Here is a 27,762-nt window from a genome sequence, read left to right on the forward strand (position 1 = left end):
CCCGCTCCTCTGCCCCGGCAGCTCCAGGCCTGGGGGGCCGGCCCCCGAGCCGCGCGGTGCGGAGGGGGCAGAGGCTGCGCGCAGGGGGCGCCCCAGGTCACCGGGGAGGAGCGAGGGGGCGGGACCCGCAGGGTGGGAGCTGGCGCAGGTAGCGCTGGGCGCGGGGGGCTGGGGCAGCCGCATCGTGGCCTTACGCCGCCAGCCTTCCCCGCCCCATCGCTGCCCCCCAGGGCCTCTCGCGGGCCGGGGCCCACGGCTCGGTGCCCGCACGTGGGCTGCGGGGCGACTCCGGCTGTGGCCGGCGGCCTTCAATTTCGGCGCCACAGCGGCCTCCGCTGGCCGGCAGCTGCACTTGCAGGCGTCCTGCCTCCGGGCGACTGCGGCGCGGCTCCCGGGGAGCTCCCCGCTCCGCCCGCCGCGGGATGCGCCGCGCCACCGCCCCTAAAGTCCCCCTTCGCTGGCGTAACAGCGGGACTCGTGCCGTCCTCAGGCGGGGCGCTGCCGACGCTGGGTTGAGCCAAAGCCCGGTGAAGCCCCTGGGAAGCCGTGGATGGCCTTTGGATCAGGCCCACGCGGAGAGCCCCGCCTGTCTCTCGGCTCAGTACAACAGGCGGGGAATCCAGCCCCTGGCCTGGCCCGAGCCGGGCTTCAGCCCGCTCAGTGTTTTCCAGCGCAGGGCGCTCAACGCTCCGGGCAGAACTTCCTCCCGCGGGGTGGGACACGGCTGGAGAGAATTTAGCAGCTATTTACTGCCCAGCCCCAGGGAAGTTAATTATAACAAGACACATCACCGCTGCACCACATTTATTCTACATTTTATTTATAAACATACATTAACTATAAAAGCGGTTGCATTTTAGACAATTTTTTCCTACTTTCCAGAGGCATTTTAGAATAAATATTGTAAGTGAAGAGTAGTGTAACTGTATGGAACATTAGCCCAGCTAGGACAGTAATTCTTGTCCTTGCATAGAAGGTGGATCCCTTTTAGCTCACCAATCATTATGTCATGTATAGACAGCGACAGTATGTATTCCATCAACAACACTACAGAGCAGGAGTAAGGAAAACTATGAAAGTCTGGTAGTGAAATACATAAAATGGTTATGACAGTTATCCATGTTCTCTGAAGTAACAAGGTGTAAATAAGCTTTTGCAAGAGTTAAAAAACATTAGATTGCACTTGCTCAGCAACAATACCTCACTTTGTGAAACAAACACATTTACATGGTAGCTCGATGTAGTAAAGCATTATTTTTCCGGCAACCACAAAAAAAAAAAATCATCAAACTTGAGCTTGAATTGGAAAAAGCTAAGCCTTAGCCTGACTGAACTGCCATTTGACAGGCTCCAAATGAAAAAAATAAATCAAATATAAACAAACCATTGGCAATTAGCATTTAGAAAACGTTCTGTGCTGGTGACTAGTTGTTCATTATGGAAAAACACTGTGTGGTCTAAGAATGCTGCTTTGTTTTGCTTTTCATTAGCTTTGGTACATATGCAATTAGCCCCACTAAAATATGTATATATGAAAAAATGAGAGAAAGGAGGGCTACATTTTCAAGAGGCTTCAATCAGAGATCCATTTGTGCGTTTGCAACTCTGCACATAAAAACTCCAACTTGCACATGCATTTTGTTTCCAGTTATGCTTCTGCTAAAAGCACTGGGAGTTTACCACTGACTCCATTAGAAACAGACCAGACTTGTGTGACATCCAACACTTGTACACACAGGTGACTGATTTACACATCTAAATCTTATCACCTGTGTGCATAAGTGTTAATGACTAATATCAAAGGTTCACACTCAAGCATGCAAAAATGCAAGTCATGTTTTGAAAATTAGGCCCAGAATATAATATAGTCACATACCCTTAGTGTAACAGTTGGAGTTAGATAGATGTAAAAAAGTACTTTATAAAAATCTGTATTTTGAATTTTCATATTGTGCATTATTTGCAATAAAGTATTATGATGACAACATGCAAAGTGTAAACATGTAAACATCAAAGTTATCAAAACATTTAACAGTAAATCATGCAGACGGTTAATCACAATATTGGATGTTGCTGTATATATCCAAAAATTTCTTTTTTATTATTTTTGTACGGTTGTTTTTTTTTTTAAATAACCCCCATCTGAAGTCCAGTTAGCTTTACTCTTGGGATTTATTGCATCCATAAGTCACCACTGTGTGCAACAGCTTTGCATTTTCTAAGGCACAGTTTTAATGAAATTATATGCAACTTTCTATTAGATAGCAACAATGTCTTAAAATTACAACATTGTACAAATGTTTTCAGTGACAAAGTATTTCTGCATGAGCACGCAACTTGCATGCAAATAACTGTCTAGCATTTTAAATAAATAGATGCTATCAATATAAACACTTAGAAAAAAATTATTGCTCACCTAATATCCACTTTATTTCCTTTTACCAACACATCAAAAGACAATGGATGTGTGTACCTATTCTGTCACATACAATAAGGAATCTCTTAATTTAGTTGATCATGGTTTTAAGGCAGAATAAATAGATTTTTTTCCCCATTTTTAAAGAGCATCTTAAGCTGCTAAGAGTGATGCTTTCGAATAATTTCTCTTTATCAGCCTGCTGAAATTCACCATGTAGTACAGTTAGAAACCAGTACAGTTAGAAAACAGTACGTAATATTTTACAACTGTAATGTGTCAGCTAAAATGTGTCTATATTCTTCTCTACACCCACAGCTCCAGTAGCTGTTTCAGGGAGCTACTGGTACGCACTAATGGGAGAATATACTTATTATAATGCACAGGGTGCAATTGACCAAATGCGCTTAATAGTTTTTGTGTTTGTTTTGTAAAATGTTACAGATTGGACCTCATCCTGCATTCTTTATACACTCACAAATCACCTGAGTGCAATGAGAGTTGTATGTACAAGGAACACAGATTCAAGTCCACTGATGTACTGCACTGAATCACAGCTGTTTATAGTTTGACACATTCTAATTATATTGACCCTTTATGGGACCCAAATCAACCTGTCTGGTTTGTAAATGAATTTCTACTATATAGAATCTCATTAAGGTATCAGATTCATAAGATCTTCTAATTCATTTGTAACAACTCTACTGGCCATGAGAAAATTACAAGCCAATAGATCCCCTTAGCTGTACCAACAACCAACAACCCACCACTGCTAGATTCAGCTTCATCCACGTCAGCCCCCCCAAGAATTTGGTAGTACTGTATAATTCTGTACAAGTTAAGAAAAGATTTCCTCTTTATTATCCTACTGGGGATTTTTGCAATTGCTAATGTCATACACTCTTTCAGGCTTAATGAAGAAATCTTTATTTGATAGACTATTAAGCTATAGTGTTGAACATTACTTGATTTATACATACACTGAAAAAAAAAATCCTAATGCTAAAGGTGCAATAATTTATTTGTATAACTTCTACCCTCCACTGAAGGTAACATAAAACAAAATGTTTCAGAATTACAGTATGTATTATTAAACTAGTGTCTTTGTGTAAAAAAGTTATAATTTCAGTAATAACAGAAAAGTCACTTGTGATGTTTAATTTTGCAAATGCACTAATTAGATGCTATCTTTAAATGATTTCTCATCTTGAATTGACATTCTAAAACTTCCATAACGGTTCTGTAAACTTAATTTTTTTATTCCTAGAAGTATTAAAACAAAATAGGTTTATTGAATCTTTTCTGACTTTGAAAAGAGCAAAACAACAGATTTAAAATCAAACTTACTTGAAAATATGGAAAGCCTCTTTTTTAATACTTCAGATATGAATTACCAAATGTTCTTCATACACATTATGCAAATTCATTAAGAAAGGGAAAAAAATCACACTGTGCTTTAAAGTAGCGGATGCAGCCTTTTATATGAGCTTTACAAAATGAGATGGGAGCTATGAAGTCCATGGATACGAGCTCTTACAAGTGATTGTCTGGAAGCAGCCCTAGGGACATGATGAGGATGCTCCTTCTTGCAGAAAGGTTTTAGGACTGACATTCCTGTCACAACATTGTTGGCTGCCCAGCAGCTAAATTAAAAAATAAAAACATAGTAACTGTTACAAAGGTGACAAATCTTGACACTTTTTACTTTTGAAACACTGGAGTAGATAGGATTTACCTCATGTGACATTTATATGCAAGAAATCCTGGCAAGAGTTTGACATCTCAGTAGTGCCCCTAGTTCTATAGTCAATTAAGGGTATAAATTAGGCACCAACTCGGGGGAGGGGGAGAAATATAAATATTGGCCTAGCAGGAATATATCCTTTATGTTTGAAAGACAAATGATCTCCTTTGCACTGCTAGCACATTCTGCATGCACTGCCAGTCAATTTACACACAAAATTATGGTAGAACAACATGGCACAGGTTGATATGTCATCTTTAGCCAATTCCATTGTGCCAATTTTGCATTATATGACTGCACTGATCAGAAGCAGCCTCCTCCTGTAGCCAGGCAATACACAAGTTAAAGAAGAGGGTTAACTAATTTGCCTTATTTCAGAGTAGCAGCCGTGTTAGTCTGTATTCGCAAAAAGAAAAGGAGTACTTGTGGCACCTTAGAGACTAAATTTGTTAGTCTCTAAGGTGCCACAAGTACTCCTTTTCTTAATTTGCCTTAGAACTTCTTTGTCAGTGTCACATGTATAACGTTAATGATATGGACAAGAATTTTTTTTTAAAGTTCATCTGTATTAATTTGTTGTTCTAAAAAGATAAACTATCTATAAACTGCAGTCACTTATTTAAAAAAAATACCCTGGCCACTTAGTTTTCTCCCTAGAAAAACAGAAGACACATTGATATACATATTTTTTGTATGTAAAGTTTCTAAACTGGTGTATTCATTATGAAATAAAGTAATTTGGAGCTTCAGGCAAACTTCTGGTAGGCAGATGTTCTGCAAGTGTGTCCATACCCCTCTCAGCCTCTTATTTGCACAACTTCTTGTTAGTGTAAGAGTGCTAACATTGTAGTATCCTGCCCTCTATTTCAGACAAACAGTCTTCCAAATTTTTTATATATAAATAAAAGCCAGACAAAATATAGATAAACCATTTCAACCCTTGAAGGTCAACAAAATCAGTCCCTCTAGAACACCTACACTTGGACTATTTGTCCACTTTTGGAACTTAAGCACAAGTGGGTAAATTTTGAATATAAATAAAAGCTCCTGAGCAGAGACACTGCAGAAAGAGGCCAATTTTCAATTTAGAGAAAACACCTGAAGGTAAGCTACGAAATTCTGAAAATATTATTTGTATTACCCTAGCATCTAGGAGCCCTAGTCATGAATCGGAACCCCATTTCACTAGGCACTATGCAAACACAGAATATGAATTTGTAATGAAAACAAAGAACCTTAAATCACATATGCACAAGTGACATCACTGTAATACATTGTATTTTCTTTTACTTTCTGGCACAAAGTTGTAACAAAATTGCAGAAGAGAACTGCTACCTCACATATACTCAGTAATAATACTCAACAGTGCCCTCTCTTGTAAATGGGACCACAACCCTCTTTCCAATTAAATAAATAAATAAAAAAATTGGGGAAGGGGAAGAAAAAAATATTGAATTTTATTCCAATTTTTATATATAGCTAGAAACACAGGTATATAAATTTATGGCCAGTTCCTCACCTACTTGAGTAAGATTTTGCATGATCAAGCCTATAGATATGAAGAAGTATTTCTAAATTTTCTAATGTTGTTTGGTTTGATATAAGGTGCCTAAAAGAGTTCCATAACAGAAATAAAAGCAACTGTGCAAATGAATGAGAGGCTGTACAACAGCACCCTCTATGTCTAAGAATATGGAAATATTTCTAAACTCAAAAATCAATACATTAGGACTGAGTACAAGTTGTGGGTGGACCAGAGTAGTTTTGTTCCTTGATTTATAGAGCCAGACTTTTTTTGGGAGCGGAGGAAATAATATGGGGAAGGAAGAGGATCCTGTGTTTTGTCCCATCAATAGCAAACATTTCCTGGATATTCAGTATTCAACAGAAATTTCAGATCAAGTCTAGGGTGGTGTTCTGTGTTTTTCTCTGCACCCCCTTCCTTTTATGCAGAGTAAAAGTGAAGTGAATATCGTATGTATCTGACTGTGTGCTGGGAGGAGGAAAAGGAAGGAAAGGGGCTAAAAATTCTATAGTAATTTGATATCAATCACATGTAGATGGCATAGTAGATAGGAACAAAATCTGGCCTACACCAAGTGGTAGCAACTGTCCTACACTCTCCAATGACAAGTGAAAGATCCATGAACAGGAATCTCAAGGACATACAAGGTCTGAGTGTGCTGCAGGGGCCAGGTATTTAGACATTAAATGGGATGGCATGTCTAATATTGCTTAACAGGGACCCTTCTGCCAATTAAAGAACAATGTTCATGGGCTTTGATGTCCTTTTTGGACAGAAAGAGGATCACAGTGGGGCAGCGTGGTGGTAGGGGTGACCAGACGTCCTGTTTTTAAAGGGACAGTCCCATATTTAAGCCTTCCCACAGGTGTCCCGACTTTTTCCTAAAAACAGGCAGATTGTTCCATATTTTCTGTCTCCCCTGCATCAGTACTGGTGCATCCTGCGGCTGGCCAGATCCCTGCTTGCTAGCCTCCTGCCCACGAGTGGTGAGTGTAAGGGGGGTCCAGTGGCCAACGATAGGGGTGGTTGTGGAAGGCTGATGGCGGGGTGAAGATGCAGCGCACGGGGCCAGCTGCTCTACCTGCTGGCCCGTCAGCGCAGCCCCTGCTGCATGCTGGCTCTCAGCCAGCAGGGCCCAGCTCCCATCCCATTTCCGGCCGGTGCTGGCTGTGCATTGTGAGCTGCGGTGGCTGGTGAGTGCAGGCAGGCGCCAGGCAGTGGCTGGTTACGTGTTGCCTCTGCTGCCCACCCATTAGCCCTTTATGTGCTTCCCCTCTCACTGTCCTCTCCCTGCTTTGCCCCTTCAACCCCCCAGCCCCACTGCTCCTCCACATTCCCCCCCAGAAGGGTGCATCCTACTCCCAGCACTGTGGGGAGAACCAGCCTCTGGTCAGAGTGCTCAGCTTACCAACAACCTGGCTGGCAGGCGCCTTCCTCACCCCACAGCTTCTGGCTGGGCTGGCACTCCGGGAAAGCCCCAAACCCTCTGGCTCGGAGCACTAGCCATGAGGATCCAAGCCCTGCACGTGCCAAAGCCCTGCACAGCGCTAGTATAGGGCAGCCTCTCCACCACTCAGCTAAGCTCTGGAGTGGTGGGGCGGGGGGGGGGTAGGGGGAGAGTGATTTCCAGCCTGTTCATGCCTGCAGGCTCCACAGCAGCCCCCAGGGCAAGGGCTTAGCACCTTCTTCACCCGCCCCTCCCTCTGTCCTGGGTTCTGCCCCAGGGAGCAAGGGGCTGCGCTGTCCCCTAGGCACCTTCTCCTACTGAGCCACCTCTCTTGATGGTGGTTCACTGAAACCTCTGCAGTCAGGTTTCCTGGGCCCTGGTGCATGATGAAGCTTTAGGGCTTAACCCCTTCCTGCCCATGCTGTAACCAGAGGCAGCTGGGTTATATTGGTGGCCAGCAGCAGCCTGGAGGTGTTAGCTGCCTTTCAACGCTGTGCAGGTAGGAAGGGACAAGCTGCTTCCAGCCGGGGGGAAGAGATGAATTCTGCAAAGACATGGGCAAGGTCATCTGTTTCCTCCCTCCTCCGCTGTGTCTTGAAGCAGCTCCCATCCCTTTCCTGCCAACAATACTGAAAAGCTGCTGCTGACCACATTCTGGTGTGAACCCTGGCAGAAATCTGGGGGTGGGAGAATTGTGACCCTGCATGCCCCCCCACGTGTTGCCTCGGAAAGATGCGGTGCCAGGAGAGGCAGGCCCGTCCCAGGGCCAAGCCAGGCATGGATGGCAGAGAGTGCAGGGCAGGGAGGGTTGGGTCAGTTGGTCAACCAGGAGTGTGTGTCACCTCTCCTCATATGTGTGTATGGCGGGGAGGGGCGTGTGTGTGACCTCTCTCCCCATGTGAACTCTAAAGCCTTAAAGATAAGAAGGTAAACAAAAAAAATCCAACTACGCAGTGTTTCTTTTTACGGAGGCTCAGTCAACTTGCTGTTAATTTGAATGTTTGTACTGCATAGTTCTGATTGATTGCCGTTGCACTCGCTTGAATATCTGTAATTGTACCAGGTTTCTTGTATTCAGCAAAGGGAAATATGGTCACGCTAGGTGGTGGTGGACACCTTCAAGGCTGTTACACAAGGAAACGTCCCATCCTCTCAAAAATATGAACAGCAATTAAAAATTGAGTACGTTTACAATACCGAACATTATTCATGCATTACATGGCAAAGCTAAAATAAAGGGCAACTAGGGCAGAGAGATTTTTGATGGCAATTGACAGTAACAACAACTTAATCTTATTATGTTACATATGAACATATGTAGTTAGTAAATAACTAAACATCTTCCAACAAGAATGACAGGATTAACTCTAGAATATAGTGTGGAAGGAAAAACACCATGGACACCTTAAAATGCAATCTTATCTTAAATTTTATCTGATCTTAAAATGCAATCAGGTACTTACTTCTGGATCTGATGTAACAATCATTGCAGTTGAGAAGACCATTTCTAATCCTGACATCTGTTCCACTTGCTGCATCTCCAAGCTGTCCCTTGCAAATTCCACACTATTGGTTGAAGAAGAATGGAGAGAGAGTAAGGTTTATGGGACAGGTTTCTTTTTCTCTATCTCATTTTTTCTGAGGTTTGGATGTTCATTTCATGAGTTCCTTGTGAGGTGAAAAAAAGATTTCCTGTGGTCTAAAAGCAGGCTGTTTACAGCAGGCTACATTTAGGGCGTGATCCCATAAGTCTTCACTTAGACTAAATGCACATTAAAATTAATAAGGATTTTGCCTGAGATGTTACTATAGAACTGAGCCTTTTTGTGACAGGCAAATCTCAGAAAGATCAGAGTTTGTAAAGATGAAGATGGTTATTGAACGCTATCTGAATGTATGCTGTGTAAATCAGGCTGGAGATGTGAGACCAGGTATTCTCTTGAGATTTCTAGAAATCACCAACTTAGCTGATTGAGAAATACCATAAGAACAGTCTCTCTCAGACTATTTCTACTTGAGGTCTTGATGAAAATCAGAAAAGCACATTCATGAAGACACTGGAAAATGCCTACATGCATATCCCTTTCTGAGGCAGAAGCAAATTTCAGTTTGAGGCAAAGGTTAGATTTGGTTTTTATTTTAGAGGAACAGGTTTGTCCACCTTTACTTATATGCTGCCTCCTTTACAAAGTAAAAGCGGGGAGCAGCAATTTGGGATCTATGGGATATTTTTGATTAAGACGTTGGTTAAAAAATTCTGCAATCGTTTTTCAGCTACCTACTCAATATCATCATGGAGGCACTGCAATTTTACCTGTTTCCTCCCATATATAGCAGGAAGAAGAAAAAATTAAAAATCATTTGCATGTAACACAAAGGTCACAAAGTACCAAGTACATTGTACTAGTGCAAACATTTGAAATGGAAGCAAGTGATGGAATGTTTAATGCGTCTTCCTTCCATCCAACACTTACATTCTATCTAAACAGAGATCTTAAACTGTTTAGCATCTAATTAGTAAGAAGTCTGTTCAAATACACTTCTCTAGAAAAGTGTCAGCATAGTTTCAAACCTCAGTGACTGGGTCACAGAAAATGTTTCTTGATGTAGGGTTTGCTTTGCATCTGAATCTCAAGTGTGCTGAATAGCCAACATATACTTCACAAGACAATGTGTAAAAGAACAGAAATTGAAGTGACAGGTACTTTATCTAGCTATAAGTATTTCTAAACTGACAGAGTATAATTCATATATAATTTTTCTAAGATGCTAAGCAGTGAAAGCTCTCCAAGATGAATATGATCACTTGAAAACGGGTGGGGCGGGGGAGTTGGTCATAATTACTTTGAAAGATTAATTTGGTAAATTATTTAAGCCCAGTTCATCAGATACCAGCATTCCAATATTTTATACTTGGAAAATGACATGTAAACTGGACATTAACCAGTGTTCCTAACTTCTGTTATTTGAGATTGTGGAATAATATTTGTGCAGTTACTTGCAAATAAATCACAGGTCTTGGTTCAATTAATAGAACCCTTGATGTAACTATTTGATAGGAAAGAAACAAATTTACACCATTCTAATTCCTCTTCAATATAAATGCATAACAGTGATGCAGAATAATAACTTCCTCTTCCTTCCATTCCCAGTGTTCATGATCACTAATTACAACATACTTTCTTCCCACAGTAACCATGACACAGATAGCGTGAAATCTTTTTTAAACAACCAAGATAATAATGGAGTCATACCCTGAAGCAATTAATGTGAAAATATAGACCGAGTGTTTCAATAATCATGGCAGCTCCTTTTCCAAGAGGAAGCCGACAGGTAGAACATAGTTTCTTTCCACTGACAGACCTAAAAGACAATATATATTTTTAAAAAATGTAAGAGCAATGTGTGGCAGAGAGCAAACAAATGTTTATGCAGTTTTATTAAGAGTGGCCTGGAAGAATGAGTGAAGTACTGGGAGTCAGGTGATCCTGAGTTATACCTGGCTCTGCCACTGACTCACTGTGTGGTCTGGGTCAAGCCACTGCACCTCGCTGCCTCAGTTTCCCCATTTGTAAAAATGGGAATAATGCTTATCAACTTATCTCACAGTTGTGCTGTGAAGATTCATTTGCTAGGGGGAGATGGACTTTCACTGGGACTTGAAGTGCTTTTGATAGTCTCCACTCCTTAAGTGTCTGTAGAGTGCTAAGAAGATGTACCGCATCTACATGCCAAGTCAGAAAGAGAAGGTGTAAATTGCTTAAATATGACAGCACCATTGATGGAGTTAAACAAAAGGAATTACTACTGTGGATTATTTTTACCCTAACTGAAGATGTAACAATCCAACTGGAAATACATGTGGATTGTCAATGTTACTAGCATAGCACACTTTTAGATAACACTGAATTTTTTTCAAGTAACTTAACAGTTAAGTTTCAAATAATAAAATAATTCAGAAACTCACTTCTCCATCAGGAAAAACTAAGCCACTGAGTTTCTGAATTATTTACCACCAAACTGTTAGCATGGAATTTTTTCAAATAATTTACCTAAGTGTGTTTTAAATCTTTCCTCAAGGCTCAGCTTTGCCATGATGCCTGTAAGAAATCATCCAGTTAACAACAGTGATTGTTGGGGGACAACTGGGAATAGCTGGTACTTACATTTGATATTTAAAAAAATATTATAAATAAAGTATGTAAAATTGTATATGCTTGAATATATTCCTCTCTCCTCATTCCTTCCACATGCTGATTATATTTTTAGTTCTTCAGAACTGGAAGTTTCAGAGTAGCAGCCGTGTTAGTCTGTATTCGCAAAAAGAAAAGGAGTACTTGTGGCACCTTAGAGACTAACAAATTTATTAGAGCATAAGCTTTCGTGAGCTACATGAAGTGAGCTGTAGCTCACGAAAGCTTATGCTCTAATAAATTTGTTAGTCTCTAAGGTGCCACAAGAACAGGAAGTGTGTGACTGGTTTTGTGTTTGTACATTGCTTAGCAAAATGGGTCCTGATTCTGAAAGGGACCTTGTCTCTTGGCACTAGTGTATTAACAATACTAAGTACTAATAAATCAGCCATTGGGTAGAGGTAAGAGAGAAATTTCTCAATGATTCATGAGTTTCAAATGAATGCTTTGATGTGTGTGCTTAAGCAGTGATAAGACAACATGCAGTACTTACCCTTACCTTTATTTGCAAAAATAAAAGGAGTACTTGTGGCACCTTAGAGACTAACAAATTTATTTGTTAGTCTCTAAGGTGCCACAAGTACTCCTTTTATTTTTGCGAATACAGACTAACATGGCTGCTACTCTGAAACTTACCTTTATTTGTGCCACAACATAACAATAAGCCATAAAAGAGTGTGTATTTGTAGTCCATTGATGTATATCTTGGCTGTATTATGGGAGAACAAAGGCAAATGCCTCTTTATCCACCAGAAAAGTGCATTAATGCAAACCCTGCACTAGGTTATTGCTATTGGAACATGGCTTGTTAAATTTTACTTAAAAAAAACCCTTAAAATATAGTTTTGGGTGTTTATGCAATATATCCTTCCACTATGTCAAGTACTTCCTAATAAAAAGATAAGAGAAAAGTAATAGGGAAAAGGTTACAAACAAACACATTCCTCCATCTCTCTTTTAGCTTCCCAAAGAGAAGCAATAACCAGACGTTGGCAACATCAGGCAGGCAGAAGTCTAAAACAAACAGGCAAAAGTTTTGTGCTTTGTTTCAAAAAGTTGGCCTTAACATCCCATGAGCAGCCACACCTATAAATGAAAAACATCATGGATCTCAAATCAGGAGATCTTAGAAGAGATCTCTTAGCAGAAAAGTCAAATATCTCCAGATTCATGATATAAGGATGCTGTGTTAATTGGCATAAGATAAGCTCAGAGTATTTCCATACAATCAGTATAGAGAGGAATCAAGAAGGTATAGATGAAAGTCATCCTGATGCTGTAACTAAGTCTCAAAGTACACTACATCCTCAAACAGATGCCACGTCTGCACGTGTTAAACCATTTTTTAGAACAAATACTGTACCACTTTAGGTGAATGTGACTTGGAATTACCAATTGCTGCTAAGATGCTGCAATTCATAAATCACTAGGATGAAACAGCCTCTTGATTACAAGCATTGAACACTAAGATGCAAGACATTTAAATCTCTACATTAAAATCCTACAGAGAATCAGTTCTCCTGCAGTGATCAAAAATAGTAGCAATAGATTAAAAAAAATCCAAGTTAATCTTTTCTTAGGCTATCTGCCAAATTCATTCTTTACTTTTACTCTTCAGAGACCTGATTTTCAGAAGTGCTGAAAACATGCAGCTTTCACGGATTTTAAGGGGAACTGCAAGCACATAGCCTCTCTGAAAACACTCATTTGTAGACCCTTCGGGCAAGGACTATATTCACTTTGGGTGAGTCTCACACCCTGCGCTGGCCCCTTTATGCTGGGTAAAAAGGGCTAGAAGCAGTCTTAAAAGGACTCTAAAAGCCTCTGCTCCAGGTGGGGAAGAATTTCCTCAGCAAAGGAACTGAAGAAGACAGCTGCAGGTGTCTTCCAAAGACTCCTACATAAGCCCGATCACAGGGGGCATACTGGGGGTGGGAGGGGCATGTAAGGGATGGGTGGGCATGTGGTTGCAGTAGGTAGTGTTGGAATGATTCTGGGCAGCTCTGCTGGCCAGGGACAGGCCTACAGAGTTATCCAAATTACATTGGGGCAGCTCTGCCCTCTGCAACAGCTTAGGATTGGGAAGGCATAAAGGTGGCTTAAAGCCACCTTAGCGCCACCACTGCTTGGGTTGCATATTCTGCACAGCCTGGAAACTCCTGCTGTGAGTCTAGTACAGTGCTAAGCACACTGTGGGCAACTGCTTAAAATATATTACAGCTAGACTTGCAGGGCTACATTTACAAAGACGGATCTGAGCACAGAGCACACACATTAAAAAACAATCCAAAACTAATCAAAATCTGGTTACATTAATTTTCACATTCCTCTTAATGGAGCAGAAGCTATTGTGGACCTCACTGAGAAAGCAGAAACACTGGGATGGGCCTGGGGCAAACTGAAAGTATAATTGCATTTTAACCATTTTAGTCTTCTAATTGTATCCAAATTAAGTCTATGCATGCAAACATAATTAATTTTGATTTATTTAAAGTCATTTTGCAGGGTACACGGTAGGGTACAAGGTAGGGATATAAATATCATTTCAAAAGTTAATGGTTTAAATTATTAAAATTCTATCGTTTAAATGGTTAACCGATTAAAGGGAGAGGGGCTGGGGTTGCTTTGGCTGGTGAGGCCAGGGCTGGGGTCATTCAGCAGGCCGTGGGGCAGCTGGGGGTGGGGCCGGGGGCCGGCGCTGCACAGCTGGAACCAGGGTCCGGTCGGCAAGGGCGGGGGTCTCGCATGGCGGGGCCAGGGTCCGGCTGGTGGGGTGCAGCTGGGGCCGGGGCCAGGATCAGGCCGGCATGGTGCAGCTGGGGGTTAACAGTTAAAGTCAGTTAACCAGTAAGCTTAATGCTTACTGGTTAACATTTTACATCCCTAGTACAAGGTGGCTCAGTGGGATAGAACACCATTCTCCTCGAGGTCACAGATTCAAATCTAGTCTATTACTGGTAGGGATCATATGTTATTACCACTTCATAACTATTTTTTGTTAGCCTAACATACCTGAAATATTTTGAAAATCTAGTTCCTAGAAGACCTGAATCTAGATATCTAGAAAGAAGCTTCATCATAATCACCACCCTTACTGGGAGTATCAGCAGAGAAGCCAAGTACTAGGGTTGAGAGGTCTCTGGAGATTAAGACATCCAGGCCAATGTTGAGTTGCAATGGTGCAGACTGCCGTGTTTTGGCATTCATTACCACTTCTGGTATTGCTGATAGAGTTCTTCAATGACTGCTGTGAATCTGTCATCTTCCAGGAGTCCTAGAAATTCACTTAAAGTTCAATTAATAACAAAAACCTAGGTTGCAATGCTTAGTTCTCATTTGCCTGCAAATTCAATTGCTGAGTGAATCCTCAGATTAAAAATCATTTTTAAATGGATTTCACTACAAAGAGTGAAATTAAAAACTGAGTGTTTTACTCTGCAAATTAGGTCTCCAGGGGAAGAATTAAAAAAAAAAAAAAAAAGCCACAGAGCAAAAATGTGTTACAGTTCTATTTTTGAAACGAACACTTGTTGAGAGGATTGGAATTTTATTAAAAAATGTTTATTTCTATCAACTGCGGTAAAGTGAAGCATTCACTTGCCACTGATTTTTTTCTGATTGCAGAAGCAGTTGGTTGAACAAAGGAACAAGTGGATTTTAGGTACTATGGGTAAAATTTTCCAAACTACCGAAGCAATTTAGGAGACTAAATCCCATTTACAAAAGCAACTTGGGCAGTTAGGACCCTAAGTCTTAGAGAGAGTCAATGTGACTTAGGTTCCTAAGTTGCTTAGACTGAAACTATATGCACAAACACTGTTTCTTATGGTTTTAGATTTTGCTCTGCAAGTGAGGAGGTTTTTTGTGCAATTACATATGCAAACATCTCTTTTTTCCAATACATTCATCACAAAAGTTAAAAATGCATTTTTGAAAATGTAACCCTCACTGTTTTATCATGTTTCTGGAGATAATTTGATCCCCAGTGCCAGAAATCACTATGTTCCCCTCAGTAAATGCTAATTTAAGCAGTAGTCAGATTGCCTGCACTATGGTACCCCTTTCAGAATATGAACTATAAAGCTTCCAATAAGCTTCCTCCCTTTACACCAAAGTATTATAGAATGAAACTGAGAGGCTACACAATAAACCTTAAAGTTTGGTACTGCTAAACCACTTTCCTATATAGACAGAAATATTTAAAGATTCACTCCAGATGCCCCATTTGTCCATAAAAATGAAAAAGTGGCCACATTTCATTTCTGGAGAAAAAAGGAAATAGGAATTTTAATTGGAATATATGAAAGTAAGTAATGTAAACATGGCAACACTGTTTTCATTTACTGTACTTTTATTCTCCCAATCAATGATAAAGCCCAATGGAGCCTCCACCATCTTCAGTCCACCAAAACTACTGTTATGACACTCCTCAAAGATCTCTTCTTGTCCAGGTCTTGGCAACCTTGATGAATTTATTCCATTTTTATCCTCCCTGACCTGACCAGCTCATTCTCAAAGTTTTATCTTCCTTTGGTTTTCACATCTAGTTCCTCTCTTTGCACTCCTCCTACCTCTCTGACTTCATTCAGTCTCTCTCAAAGGCTCCTCCCCCCTCCATTCTCCATATGAGGCCATCATGGGACCCACTTATTCTATCATCACACTCTTTTCCTAGGTTAACTTACCTCTTCGTATGGTTTTAACTATCATCTCTTCACCAAAGACTTAAATCCATTTTTATTCTTCTAATCTGTCTCTCTCTCCATCCAATTCTGCATCTCACCTTGTCTCTTCAAATTATTCTCCTGGATGTCTCACCACTAATTTAAAAACTCAACATGGCCAAAAATGAACTCTTTATCCCAGGTCCACCCTATCCTGCCACTTATTGTCGGTCACTGTTGATGACATTGCCATCCGCCCAGTCACTCAGGTTCATAACCTGGAAGAACGGGGGTTATTTTTGCCATGAACATCCAGGCCACATCCAAACCTTGCAGCTTCTCTCTCTAACAATTGTAAGATCTAATCTTTTTTGTTTCAGTCCCTACAGTTAAAACCCTCATCCGTACACTCGTCTTCCATCTTGATTACTCCTGCTCTAGCTTCCCAGATACCCACATTATCTCTTTTAAATCCATAAAAAATGGTGGTCTGATCATCTTTGTCTGTTGCTCCGAGCTTGTTGGCCACTCTTTGAAAACCCCCACTGGCTTCCCATTCTCTATCACGTCGAGTTCGAGCTTCTTACCATCACTGCCAAAGGCCACACAGCTCTACTTTTCCCTCCACTTACTTTATTGTTTTACCCTGCTCCCTCTCCCATTTGTATGCTTCTTCCACAAGCAGCTTCACACTCTTCCATGCCATCCCTTGGATGGAATGACCTTGCTGAGTGAATCAGTAAATCCACTAACCTCTTCATTCAAACCCCTCTAAGGCCTTGTGATGCCTACAAGAAATTGGCCAACTAATAAATGCAATGCAGCGGGATACTTGGCAGAGTTGATATTTTTAAAATCTGTATGTTTTAATGCCCTTCTCCTACCCTTCCTTCGTCCATCTTCTTAGCTTGTAAACTCTCAGGCAGTGACTGTATCTTTTTTGTGTGTGTTGACAGTATTTAGAATATTGTAAGTGCTACCATAATACAGATGACCACCACCACAACTAATGAGGCTAGACCGATTTTTCAGGTCTGTATATTGATTACAACTGGTAAAATATTTAAATTCTATAAATTAAGTGTTTTAGAAATAATAATCCCAGAATATTTAAAAGAAAGGTATTTTCATGTTTTTAATGGGAGTAATGACATGACATCCAGTCCCTTGTTTCCAACACACACATAGTTGATTTAGTCCAATTAATCTGAAGCCCAGAAAAGGGACTCAAACCAGGGCACAACTGCTAAAACTATGAAGAAATAATCCAGAGTTTAAATAAAGCAAAATATTGTTATGAGCTGGGTGAAACCTGTTATGGGTTGAGATTGACAGGTGTGAACTCTGCCTTCTGTTAACTTAATCATAAACTTAAGCCCCATGTAAGGAAAAGGAGTATGTGGACCTGCCCAGGAGCCTTTGCTGAGTATTGTTTTTGGGAGTGGTGAGGTGATGTATGGGAGGACAGAACAGACTTGGGGGGGCGGAAAAAAAGACCCTGGGTAAGACACACAGAAAGAGCCTGAAGGAACAGCTGAAAGCACTGTGGCCAACCTTGGAAGAAACCTGTAGTGAGGTTTTTAGGTCAGGAATACAGATGTGGATCAAAAAGAGGGCCACAACATATTCTTCAAGCAACAACAACAACAAAAAATCCCATCTGCCATTAGATTATTAGCATTAGCAAAAACAAGAGGAGAGGTTGAAAATAAGGCAACAGTGGTTCCACTGCCAATGCAAATAGCACTGGCAAGAGGACACACTGTGTAACGAACTGTAGGAGAAATATTTTGCGTTATTTCAAATCATACAACAAGGAGAGCTTCATGAGACATTAAACCAATATACATAAACACTAGAATCAAACACCACCCTCCATTCAACCAACCCTTTGCTGAACATTTAGTTTGGGTTGGCACTTATGTCTCATTGGAAGCTGCGTTGCTCTCTGTGTGAGAGAATTAGGCCTCTAAAAGTTTAGCATGAGTGTAGGGATATCAAAGGAACCAACATGTGCTTCAAGTCTGGGAATTAAGGACAGGATTTCTGTCAACGAGTGTTGAAAAATATCAGTCTCATGAAGAGCTTCCCCAACTAAGCTTAAATAAATATACTTTCCCTACTCCAGCTAAAAGCTGGATTAAATTTGAAAACCCTAAACACAGCTGAAAACACTTGAAGTGATATTTTGATACTAGTGAATCAAGATTAGTATTGCATATAGGGGGAGAATGGAGCAATTTATAATCAAGATCCCCACGCTCCGCCTCTTTTCTAGTTTTATGCAGGAGGTATTGGACATATAGACCAAAACCTAAATTGTTTTCACTTAAATTGTGCTGCTGAAAAGCTCTACTATGTGTGTTTCACAGTACACAGTACAGGCATCCGATGAAGTGAGCCGTAGCTCACAAAAGCTTATGCTCAAATAAATTTGTTAGTCTCTAAGGTGCCACAAGTACTTTTCTTTTTCACAGTACATAGTAACATACATGAACAACAGGAGTGGTAGCTCCCACAAAATCGGACCCTGCTGCTCCAAAGCACTTAAGCATGTGCTTAAACTTTAAGCATGTGACTAGTCCTGAGCCAATGGATGCCCTCTTGTGTTATAGGTAAGCACATGCTTAAATGCTTTGTTGGACTAGGGCTTATATTATATTTGGAATTTTATAGCAATGTTGAGTCCCATAAACTAATGTTTGCACTGAACTACATTATGGGGGAAAAAACCTAAAAATGTATGATGATGGAAAATTACTTATTGCAGGGGACATTTGAAAATACCAACAACATTAAAATAATATTAATAGAATTGAACTGCTACAATTTATCTTTGAAGTTTCCCTTAAAGTTATATTTTAAAAGAATTAGTCAGTCTGCAAAATTCCTTATTGACCTTTGGTACCTGTTGGGTGAGCGGCTTTGAGGTGTAGGAGAACATGGAGATGACAGTCCAGGCCTGAAATTCTCATGACAGCCTGTTCTAAAATACAGAAGAGAAAGTTACAGTAAGATTAAAAGTAAATAAATAAAAATCATAGCAGTCTCATACGGATGAGGTAAAAATAAGCCAGAACTAAAATTTAGCTCTGCTGCTTAAATGCAATCTCTATAGTTAGTAAACTATAATATAAACACTCACTGTTATTTTGACATAAAGAAGAATAAATAATTTTTTGGAGTGTCAATCTAGCAAGAATAATTATTCATATTGAACAGTAGCTTCATTGCAGGCCCCCAAAAAATTGAACAACAAGAGATGCAGGAAGAGCTGAGCAAATAATTTGTAATGAAAAATTATTAGACCAATTTCACCTCTCTCTGCTCAAAAGTTGTGTGTGATCAGATCATGTTTTGCTCATATGTACTAATTATTAACTGAATAATTTCAATACTAATTCCCAGTGTGTAAATTGTTTACAAGTAGTTTGCTGTAGGTATTAAATGGCTGAAATTCAAACTAAGCTGGTTAGTTTTGATTGGACACAACTCACACTACTCCTAGACTTAACAAATAGCACAGTTATAATTAAAATAATAAATGAGGAAAAACAAGGAAGGTGAAACAAGAGTTATAGGCGAGGGATAAGGCATTCATTTGTATAAAAGTTTGTGTTAGCGTATATTAACTAACAGATCCTCATCAATGCTTCATTGTGAGCTCTAAAATATTTCTCTAACATCCAACATTGATATTTTGCTTGTGAAACTTAAGTCAAAATGTCTCCCTTACTGAGAGAGCAGAAGCTATTCTTTAGTCATGCTTATCTAGAAATGCAGGGCAAAGTACCAGAGAAACAAAGTGAAGTCAAAGTGAAGATCCAGAAAAAAATTATGAATCTTTGTATCTTTTATTTTAAATTTTAGAATGCTGCTATATAGATATCTTTTAAGACAAAGAATATGGAAATGGAAAGCAGCAGCCAGAAACTATTTCAGCATCAGAAGAAAGTTAGTTGATATTTCACTCTTGCCTTGACTACTTTCACTCAGATTGCATTTCTTATGAAATGCAAAGATGAGTATTACATCATTAAAGGTTGAGAAATTAGGTTCTCAAAAGTCAATGGGAGTTTTGCCATTGATCTCAATGAGATCAGAATTTTCCCCCAGGTTTCTACAGCAACGTTAACTCTGCCACTTTGCATAGTCAGTATACAATTAACACAAACATAATATATTAACTTCTATACATTCCAGGGGTTAAAGAGCTAAAGAGAAGTCACAGGATTAATAGCAGCTGGGGTATTGGCTTCAACAGAGAGGTGAGTTATGAGAAAACAGGTGAAGAAACTGAAATTAATAAAGGTAGGAACTAGTAACATTTATACATGGTATGATTAATCATCGCTGGTCCAACAAAATAGCATATTTTAAAGTAACTTATGAAACACATTGGATAGTACCAAAAAGAAAATTAGAGTTAACAAAACTTCTCAATCTTTACACTATATTTTATTTATAATGCCCTTAGAAAGACATCTCATCATGGGTAAAGGGGGCTATCAAGCAAAGGTCCATGACCCACCTTCTCCTTTCGCCTGGGGAATTAGCCTGCTGGCCTATGCTCTGATCCAGAGATGTTTTCTGTCTAACTTCTTCTGAAATGTGTGGTGACTGTTTCATTAACAACTGCTGATTCCACGACACATCTGAAGTTACAGAGTGGGGTAAACTGAATACTTGAGATAAAAACCATTTGAGAAGATTATTTTTAACCAATATAACTTGTGGATTCAAAAAAAAAAAAAGAAGTAGTAAGGCATGGAAGTCAAACAGGCTACTGCACGTAGAGAAATAAGGCCAATACATTCTTGTTAATGCCTGTAAGAAGAGGCACCAGATTATGTTCAGTATATTTTCCAGTCAGGAATAAATACAGGAGCACTGCAGTTGAGCTACTTAAATAGGTTCATACAGCCAAAACAAAATGTTTCTCATCAATGGTCCTGGTGCATCCAAGCTTCCAGACAACTACAAGAGTTATGTATGCAGAGTGCTGACCCACAAGAACTGGAGAGAACTAACTTAGGCATTAATAAAAGGAATGTGGGCTGTTCATGTCTGCTATTCACTCCCACTGGCCCAGTAGCCCTAGCAACCCTTTTCTCCCGGTGACTCCCCTATGCCTTTTGGATCATCTCATCAGGTTCATCAGCTATGACAGCCACTCAGTGGCCCATGGGATGCTCAGTGAATGTGCTCTAGGCCAGTATTCAGTGAATTCAGATGTCTAGGGAGCCTAATCGAACCTTGTCACACCAGATACCTCTTGTCTTTTGAGTGGAAGGGAGAGGACTGCTCAGGCTTCTCCTGAAGAATTTTGCTACTCATGGGTTAGGAAAACCTGGAAAGGCCTCCCCTTGAAGACACCAACTACATGGATTTGAGGGAGAGAGAGAAAAAGGGCCTTTGGTCTCCACCCTTCAGAAAGGCAAGGACAGTAGAGGCATGCAGACTTTCATGTGAACAATCCAAGCATCTGTGTGGGGGGGGGATGTTATTGGAGAAGTGCATGATCATATCAAAAGGTAGGTAACAGATCTTCATCATCAAGAAAAGCAGAGCGCTGTTGGGCATTGGGCCATTAAGGCACTGGTGAGAGAGCTGGGAAACTTAAAGGATCAAAGGCAAGAGAAAGGCTACCAAAAGACCACTGGTGGACAAGTTGGGGAGAGCCTCAAAAAGTCTGGTTAGAGTTCAGATAAACAATGGAACTGTTGGATGTTTACCCAAACTTAAATTGTCAAACCTTCTGAAGTTTGCTTATCTCTGCTTAAAATGTATTAGTTGAAAAGTCAGTTTTTATTTATGTGTACAAGAATACGCTACAGGACAGTATTTTCTTTTTTTATCTGTATAGAAGCCTTTAATCAAAATATTAAACATACAATGAAGTTCTCATATGATATACAAACCTACCAAATTTAAACTGTGAATGTGCACTCAGAGCATATAATAATTTAAATAGTTTAATCCCATTCTCTTACCTCATTTTTAGGGATAACCAAATTTTTGTTACATCAAAACATGAAGATCAGAAACTTAAATAAATTCATAAACAAAATTTACTTTTTACCATTGATCACATTATTTACTTTTTTCTTTTATCTCAGATTAAACAATGAAAATACACTAGCCAATTTCAGTTTTCTTTACAGGCAAGTTTTTTCACTTTCTAGCTATCCAGTCCTTGTACCGCCCTTCCGTGTTTGGGTTGCAATGCTTATAATAAAAAAATATATATTTTTAAATTCTATTAAACTGAGTTTTTTAAAAAGATATCTGAAGACAAAATTGACCTCCATATCTACAATTGAAGGAATAGCTTTTAAAAGCAGCTGTGATGGAGAAATGGTTAATCAGAGAACATAAGAATGGTCATACAGGGTCAGATCAATGGTCCATTTAGCTCAGAATCCTGTCTTCTGACCGTGGCCGGTGCCAGATGCTTCAGAAGGAATGAATGGCAATTATCGAGTCATCCAGTCCCAGCTTCTGGAAGCCAGACGTTTAAGGACACCCAGAGCATTGGGTTGCATCCCTGACCGTCCAGGCTAATAGCCATGGATAGACCCATCCTCCATGAACCCAGTTATACTGTTCATCTTCACAACATCTCCTAGCAATGAGGTCCACAGGCTGACTATGCACTGTGTGAAGAAATACTTCACTCTATTTGTTTTAAACCTGCTGCCTATTAGTTTCATTGGGTAACCCCTGGTTCTTGTGTTAAATGAAGGAGTAAATAACACGTCCTTATTCACTTTCTCTACACCAGTCTTGATTTTATAGACCTCGATCCTATCCCCCTGTAGTCGTCTCTTTTCCACGCTGAACAGCCCCAGTCTTTTTAATCTCTCCTCATATGGAAGCTGTTCCACACCCATTCTCTATAGTTTTTTTTTTCAATTCTAGTACATCCTTTTTGAGATGGGGCAACCAGAACTGCCTGCAGTATTCACAGTGTGGACATACCGTGGATTTATATATTGGCATTATGATAAATTCTTTCTTATTTTCTATCCATTTCCTGATGGTTCCTAACATTCTGTTCGCTTTTTTAACTACTGCTGCACATTGAACAGATGTTTTCAGAGAACTATCCATGACAACTTCAGGAGCTCTTTTTTGAGTGGTAACAGCTTATTTAGACCCCATCATTTTGTATGTATAGTTGAGATTATGTTTTCCAATGTTCATTACTTTGCATTTATCCACACTGAATTTCATCTGTCATTTTGTTCCCCAGACACCCAATTTTGTGAGAGCCCACTGTACCTCTTCACAGTCAACTTTGGACCTAATTATCTTGAGTAATTTGGTATTGTTTGCAAATTTTACCACCTCACTGTTTACCCCTTGTTCCGTAACATTTATGAATATGTAGAACAGTACTGGTCCCAGCACAGATCCCTGGGGGACCCTGCTATTTACCTCTCTGCACTGTGAAGACTGACCGCTGATACCTATCTTTTATCCTGTTACTGATCTATGAGAGGACCTTCCCTCTTATCCCATGACTTCTTACTTTGTGTAAGAGCCTTTGGTGAGGGACCTTGTCAAAGGCTTTCTGAGGGCATGTCTACACTTACCAGTAGATTGGCATTGCTGCGATCAATGCAGTGAGTGTCGATTTAGCAGGTCCGGTGAAGACATGCTAAATCGATGGGAGATCACTCTCCCATTGATTTGCGTACTCCACCTCCTCAAGAAGCGTAAGGGAAGTCAACGGGAGACACTCACCTGTCAACACAGTGCAGTGTAGCAACTGAAGTAAGTGGCTCTAACTACATCGACTTCAGTTGCATTATTCATATAACTGAAGTTGCGTAACTTAGATCGATTTAGCGTGGTAGTGTAGACCACAGCCCTGAATGTCTAAGATTACTATATCCAGTAGATCACCCTTGTCAACATGCTTGTTGACTCTCTCAGAGAATTCTGATTGGTAAGGCAGATTTCCCTTTACAAAAACCGTGTTAATTCTTCCCAACATATTGTGTTCATCTATGTGTCTGATAATTCTGTTCTTTACTACAGTTTCAATCAGTTTGCTTGGTACTGAAGTTAGGCTTACTGGGCTATAATTGCTGGGATCACCTCTGGAGACTTTTTAAAAAAATCGGCATCACATTAGCTATTCTCCAGTGATCTGGTACAGAGGCTAATTTAAATGACAAGTCACATACCACAGTCAGTAGTTCTGCAATTTCGTATCTGAATTCTTTCACAACTCTTGGGTGAATAGCATCTGGTCCTGGTGACTTATTACTGTTTAATTTATCAATTTGTTCCAAAACCACTTCAATCAACACCACAATCTGGGACAGTTCCTCAGATTTGTCATCTAAAAAAAAATGACTCAGGATGGGGATCTTCCCCATACCCTCTGCAGTAAGACCAATGTTGCTGATGGATGTGTACAGCTCCTCCCTTCGATTCTCCCTCCAATGTCATATATTATTATAATGGTGCACCAGCTCTGCTCTAGCTAAGATTGGGAAGCCATTCTTCTTGTTAAAAGTACAATCCTTCTTAGTCCTCTAAAATCTGTGTGCTTACATGAATTGTCTTGAAATTTGCAGTGCCTCATGGGAAAGTAGGGTAGGTTAGGGTTAGTGATCCAAATGTGGGGTCATTTGATCATGGGGCTCCCGAGATACAGACCCCAGAAAACAAAAACAGCATTTCATTAAGTTCAAATATTTTAGCAACTCTGAAGTGTGAAAGCCACCCTCAGTGGAAATCTGAGAATAAACTTTATATCACAATCACAGCTCTACGATGCTCCTCAGACTAATCCCCAGATCTCCTCATATCACAATTACCGATCTTCCAAGCTGCTCCAACTATTCCTCTGCTATTCAATACAGCTACACCTAACATAGTGACTGCAGCTGGAGTTCATGCAGTTAATTCCCAGTGGCTATTGCCTGCTTCAGGGGCAGAGTTAAGGGTGAATGGGTACACGAGCTGTATTTCCTGGTTTTCAAAAGTTTGAGTTTTGCTTAGCTCAATGTTCTGGAAGGGATCGAGCTATTGCTAGGCAACCGTATCTCTGTCTTAATGAATTTTTTATCATTAAATAATATTTGCAGGATATACTTTAGATAGCTATTGTGCACACATAGACTTTGATTATTTAGCTTCTCAGCTGGAGTTTAAGTGCTCAGCCTTCCATGGCATGTAATGCCAAGGATCCAAAGTTCAGTTATCACTTAAACTCATTTATCTTAGCTTGTACTAAACAGATTTTGAACCGGGGAAAAGTTTAAATCCCGCAGCAATAACACGGATTAAATTATTTTGGAAATTTGCAATTTCATTTGACTAATATTCTTGATTAAATCACTATGAACCTGTGAAATTTCCTTGACAAACACAAACAAACAAAACCAATCTTTGGATTGTTTGGAATCTTACCCTGAGTCAATGGCAGATTCAGTATGACAGGTGAGCTGTGCTCTGTCACTGACACCTGGTGATCCTGTTCACTTCCCCTCTGAAGAATAGTCTCTGGATGTTCTGTGGGCACTTTATTTACACTGCTAATGAAAACAAATCACATTGTATACACAAAGCTAAGAGGAATATCAGCTAGAGTGTCATTTCATTATTATGCTTTAGTATGTGAACTTCTTATGCTTAACAAGTATTTGTTTCCGTGTGTTAGCAATAATAGATCGGTGTGGGTAATAATCATGAATTGGCAATAAATTGAAATGGTAATCTATGCTGACTCTCCTTGCTGGCCTGACATACTGCCAATTACAGGCCCTGAAGGCCTTTCTGTAACAGCATCATAGAATGGCATATTTGACAAAGCAACAGCTATTGTGTCAACGGTCTTGCTCTTTGTATAATGTTAAGCCTGCTCAGGAGCTCCTTGTCTTTGTGAAAGCAACAGCTACCAGCACTGAAAATCCTGTTCCTTGTCAAACCGTCTGGCCAGTTCAGGAGTGAAGATCCTGGTTTGGTGAAAGTAGCTATTGCTAAGTTGGAGATCCTTGCTTAAACTAAGAAACCTAGGAAATTAGCACATAAACACACTGCAATACTTGTGAATTAAGATTGCGCTATACATAGCCTACCTGACACACGGACATAAAAGCCAAGAAATGAAAAGGGAAAGTATCTAAACATATCTGCCACAGGGAGGCTTCCCCCCTCAGCCAGATGAGCCCTACCAGAGGGAAATCAAGTAATTTAAATACAGTATAAAAGGCAGCAGGAACCTGCAGGGAAGGCCTGGTGAGAGAGTAGCTGAGACTGCCAGAGGTAGAAGGAAGCCTGACAGTAAGCTGAAGAAAGCTCTCCAGGCAGGGAGGCATGGGAGAGACCTGCCCAAGAAGCAGGGGAGAGAGGTCTTACTGAAAAGGCCTGGGGACTGGGAGAACAAACTCCATGCAGGAGGCACTGGGAAGCACAGACAGACACTCTTACATAGAGGGGGCTGTGCCCAGCTGAAACTGGGCTGAAGTCTGCATAGTTTGTGTTTTGTTTTGAAATACTTTGTGTTGGACTACTGGGAGAGAGACACTGGATGAGGGTTGGAGCCTGGAGGGCCAGTGTGCACCTGAAGACTAAATAAATGGAATCCCTTGGGATTGTCGGAATTACTTTTTGAACTGTGCGCTCTTCAAGGAGCCCTGAAGAGACAGGATTGCCACAGAGGCAGGATGCTGTGGAGCAACCTCTGGCCACAAGGGGATGCTTGACAGGCAGTAAATAGCCCCAGCAGTACAATATCTTTTACTCCTCCACCGAGAGAAGCCCAATTCACAACTAGAACAGCCACTATACAACACAGACTACACATTAGAACCTTAACCCTGCCTCAGTAGGAATGTCAGCCTTCCAGCACCCCGTACCCAAACATGAGTGTGTGTGTTGTTCCAGAACTATACAGAATAGTTAGTAAGGGGAATGGGGTCCAGTAACTCCCTGAAGGATGCACTGCTCTTCCTTAATGAGTGAGGACTTGGTAACTTCCTAAAGGGGTGAAGACGAAAGCAGAGGGATGTCACTAAATGTAAACATATACATCTGGAAACAAAGAACATAGGCCTTATTTACAGGATGGGGGACTCTAACCTGGGAAGCAGTGACTCTGGAAAGGATTTGGGGGGTCATAGTGGATAATCAGCTGAACATGAGCTCCCAGTGTGATGCTATGGCCAAAACAGCTAATGTGAACTTAAAGGATGCATAAACAGGGGTATCTCGAGTTGGAATAGAGAGGTTCTTTTATCTCTATATATGGCACTGGTACAAATGCTGCTGGGATATCATGTCTAGTTCTGGAGTCCATAATTCAAGAAGGATGTTGGTAAATTGGAGAGGGTTCAGGAAAGAGCCTGGAGAATGATTAAAGGATTAGAAAACATGCCTTATAGTGACAGACTCAAGAAGCACCTATTTAGCTTAGCAAAGAGAAGGTTAAGACGTGACTTGATTACAGTATTTAAGTAGCTACATGGGGAGCAAATATTTAATAATGGACTCTTCAATCTAGCAAAAAAAAAATGACTGGAAGTTGAAGCTAGACAAATTCAGACTGAAAATAAGGTGTACATTTTAATGGTGGAAGTAATTAATCATTGGAACAACTTACCAAGGGTCATGGTGATTCTTCATCACAGACCATTTTTAAAGCAAGATAGGATGTTTTAAAAAAGATATGCTCTAGGAATTATTTTGGGAAGTTCTATGGCCTATGCTAGACAGGAGGTCAGACTAGATGATCAAAGTGTTACCTTCTGTCTTT

General features: G+C 40.3%; 1 protein-coding gene across 11 annotated transcripts in view; it reads right to left on the bottom strand.

Moving 5' to 3' along the window:
- Nucleotides 1-802: 802 nt before the first annotated feature.
- Nucleotides 803-27,762, bottom strand: part of LIMCH1 (LIM and calponin homology domains 1) — a 305,875-nt gene continuing 278,915 nt past the window's right edge. For 5 of the 11 annotated variants that reach the window (XM_038400177.2, XM_038400172.2, XM_038400174.2 and 2 more), the window contains 6 exons: nucleotides 25,419-25,543; nucleotides 20,521-20,644; nucleotides 18,889-18,975; nucleotides 10,387-10,495; nucleotides 8,596-8,698; nucleotides 803-4,059 (listed from right to left, as the gene is read on the bottom strand). In XM_038400177.2, coding sequence (XP_038256105.1) covers nucleotides 4,034-4,059; nucleotides 8,596-8,698; nucleotides 10,387-10,495; nucleotides 18,889-18,975; nucleotides 20,521-20,644; nucleotides 25,419-25,543 — 574 coding nt within the window. In that variant the 3' untranslated portion in view covers nucleotides 803-4,033. The remainder of the gene's footprint in view (nucleotides 4,060-8,595; nucleotides 8,699-10,386; nucleotides 10,496-18,888; nucleotides 18,976-20,520; nucleotides 20,645-25,418; nucleotides 25,544-27,762) is intronic. The other 6 variants (XM_038400184.2, XM_038400176.2, XM_038400175.2 and 3 more) reach the window with 3 other exon arrangements.

Source organism: Dermochelys coriacea, chromosome 4 (genome assembly GCF_009764565.3).
Source record: "Dermochelys coriacea isolate rDerCor1 chromosome 4, rDerCor1.pri.v4, whole genome shotgun sequence".
In the NCBI taxonomy this organism is placed as follows: domain Eukaryota; kingdom Metazoa; phylum Chordata; order Testudines; family Dermochelyidae; genus Dermochelys; species Dermochelys coriacea.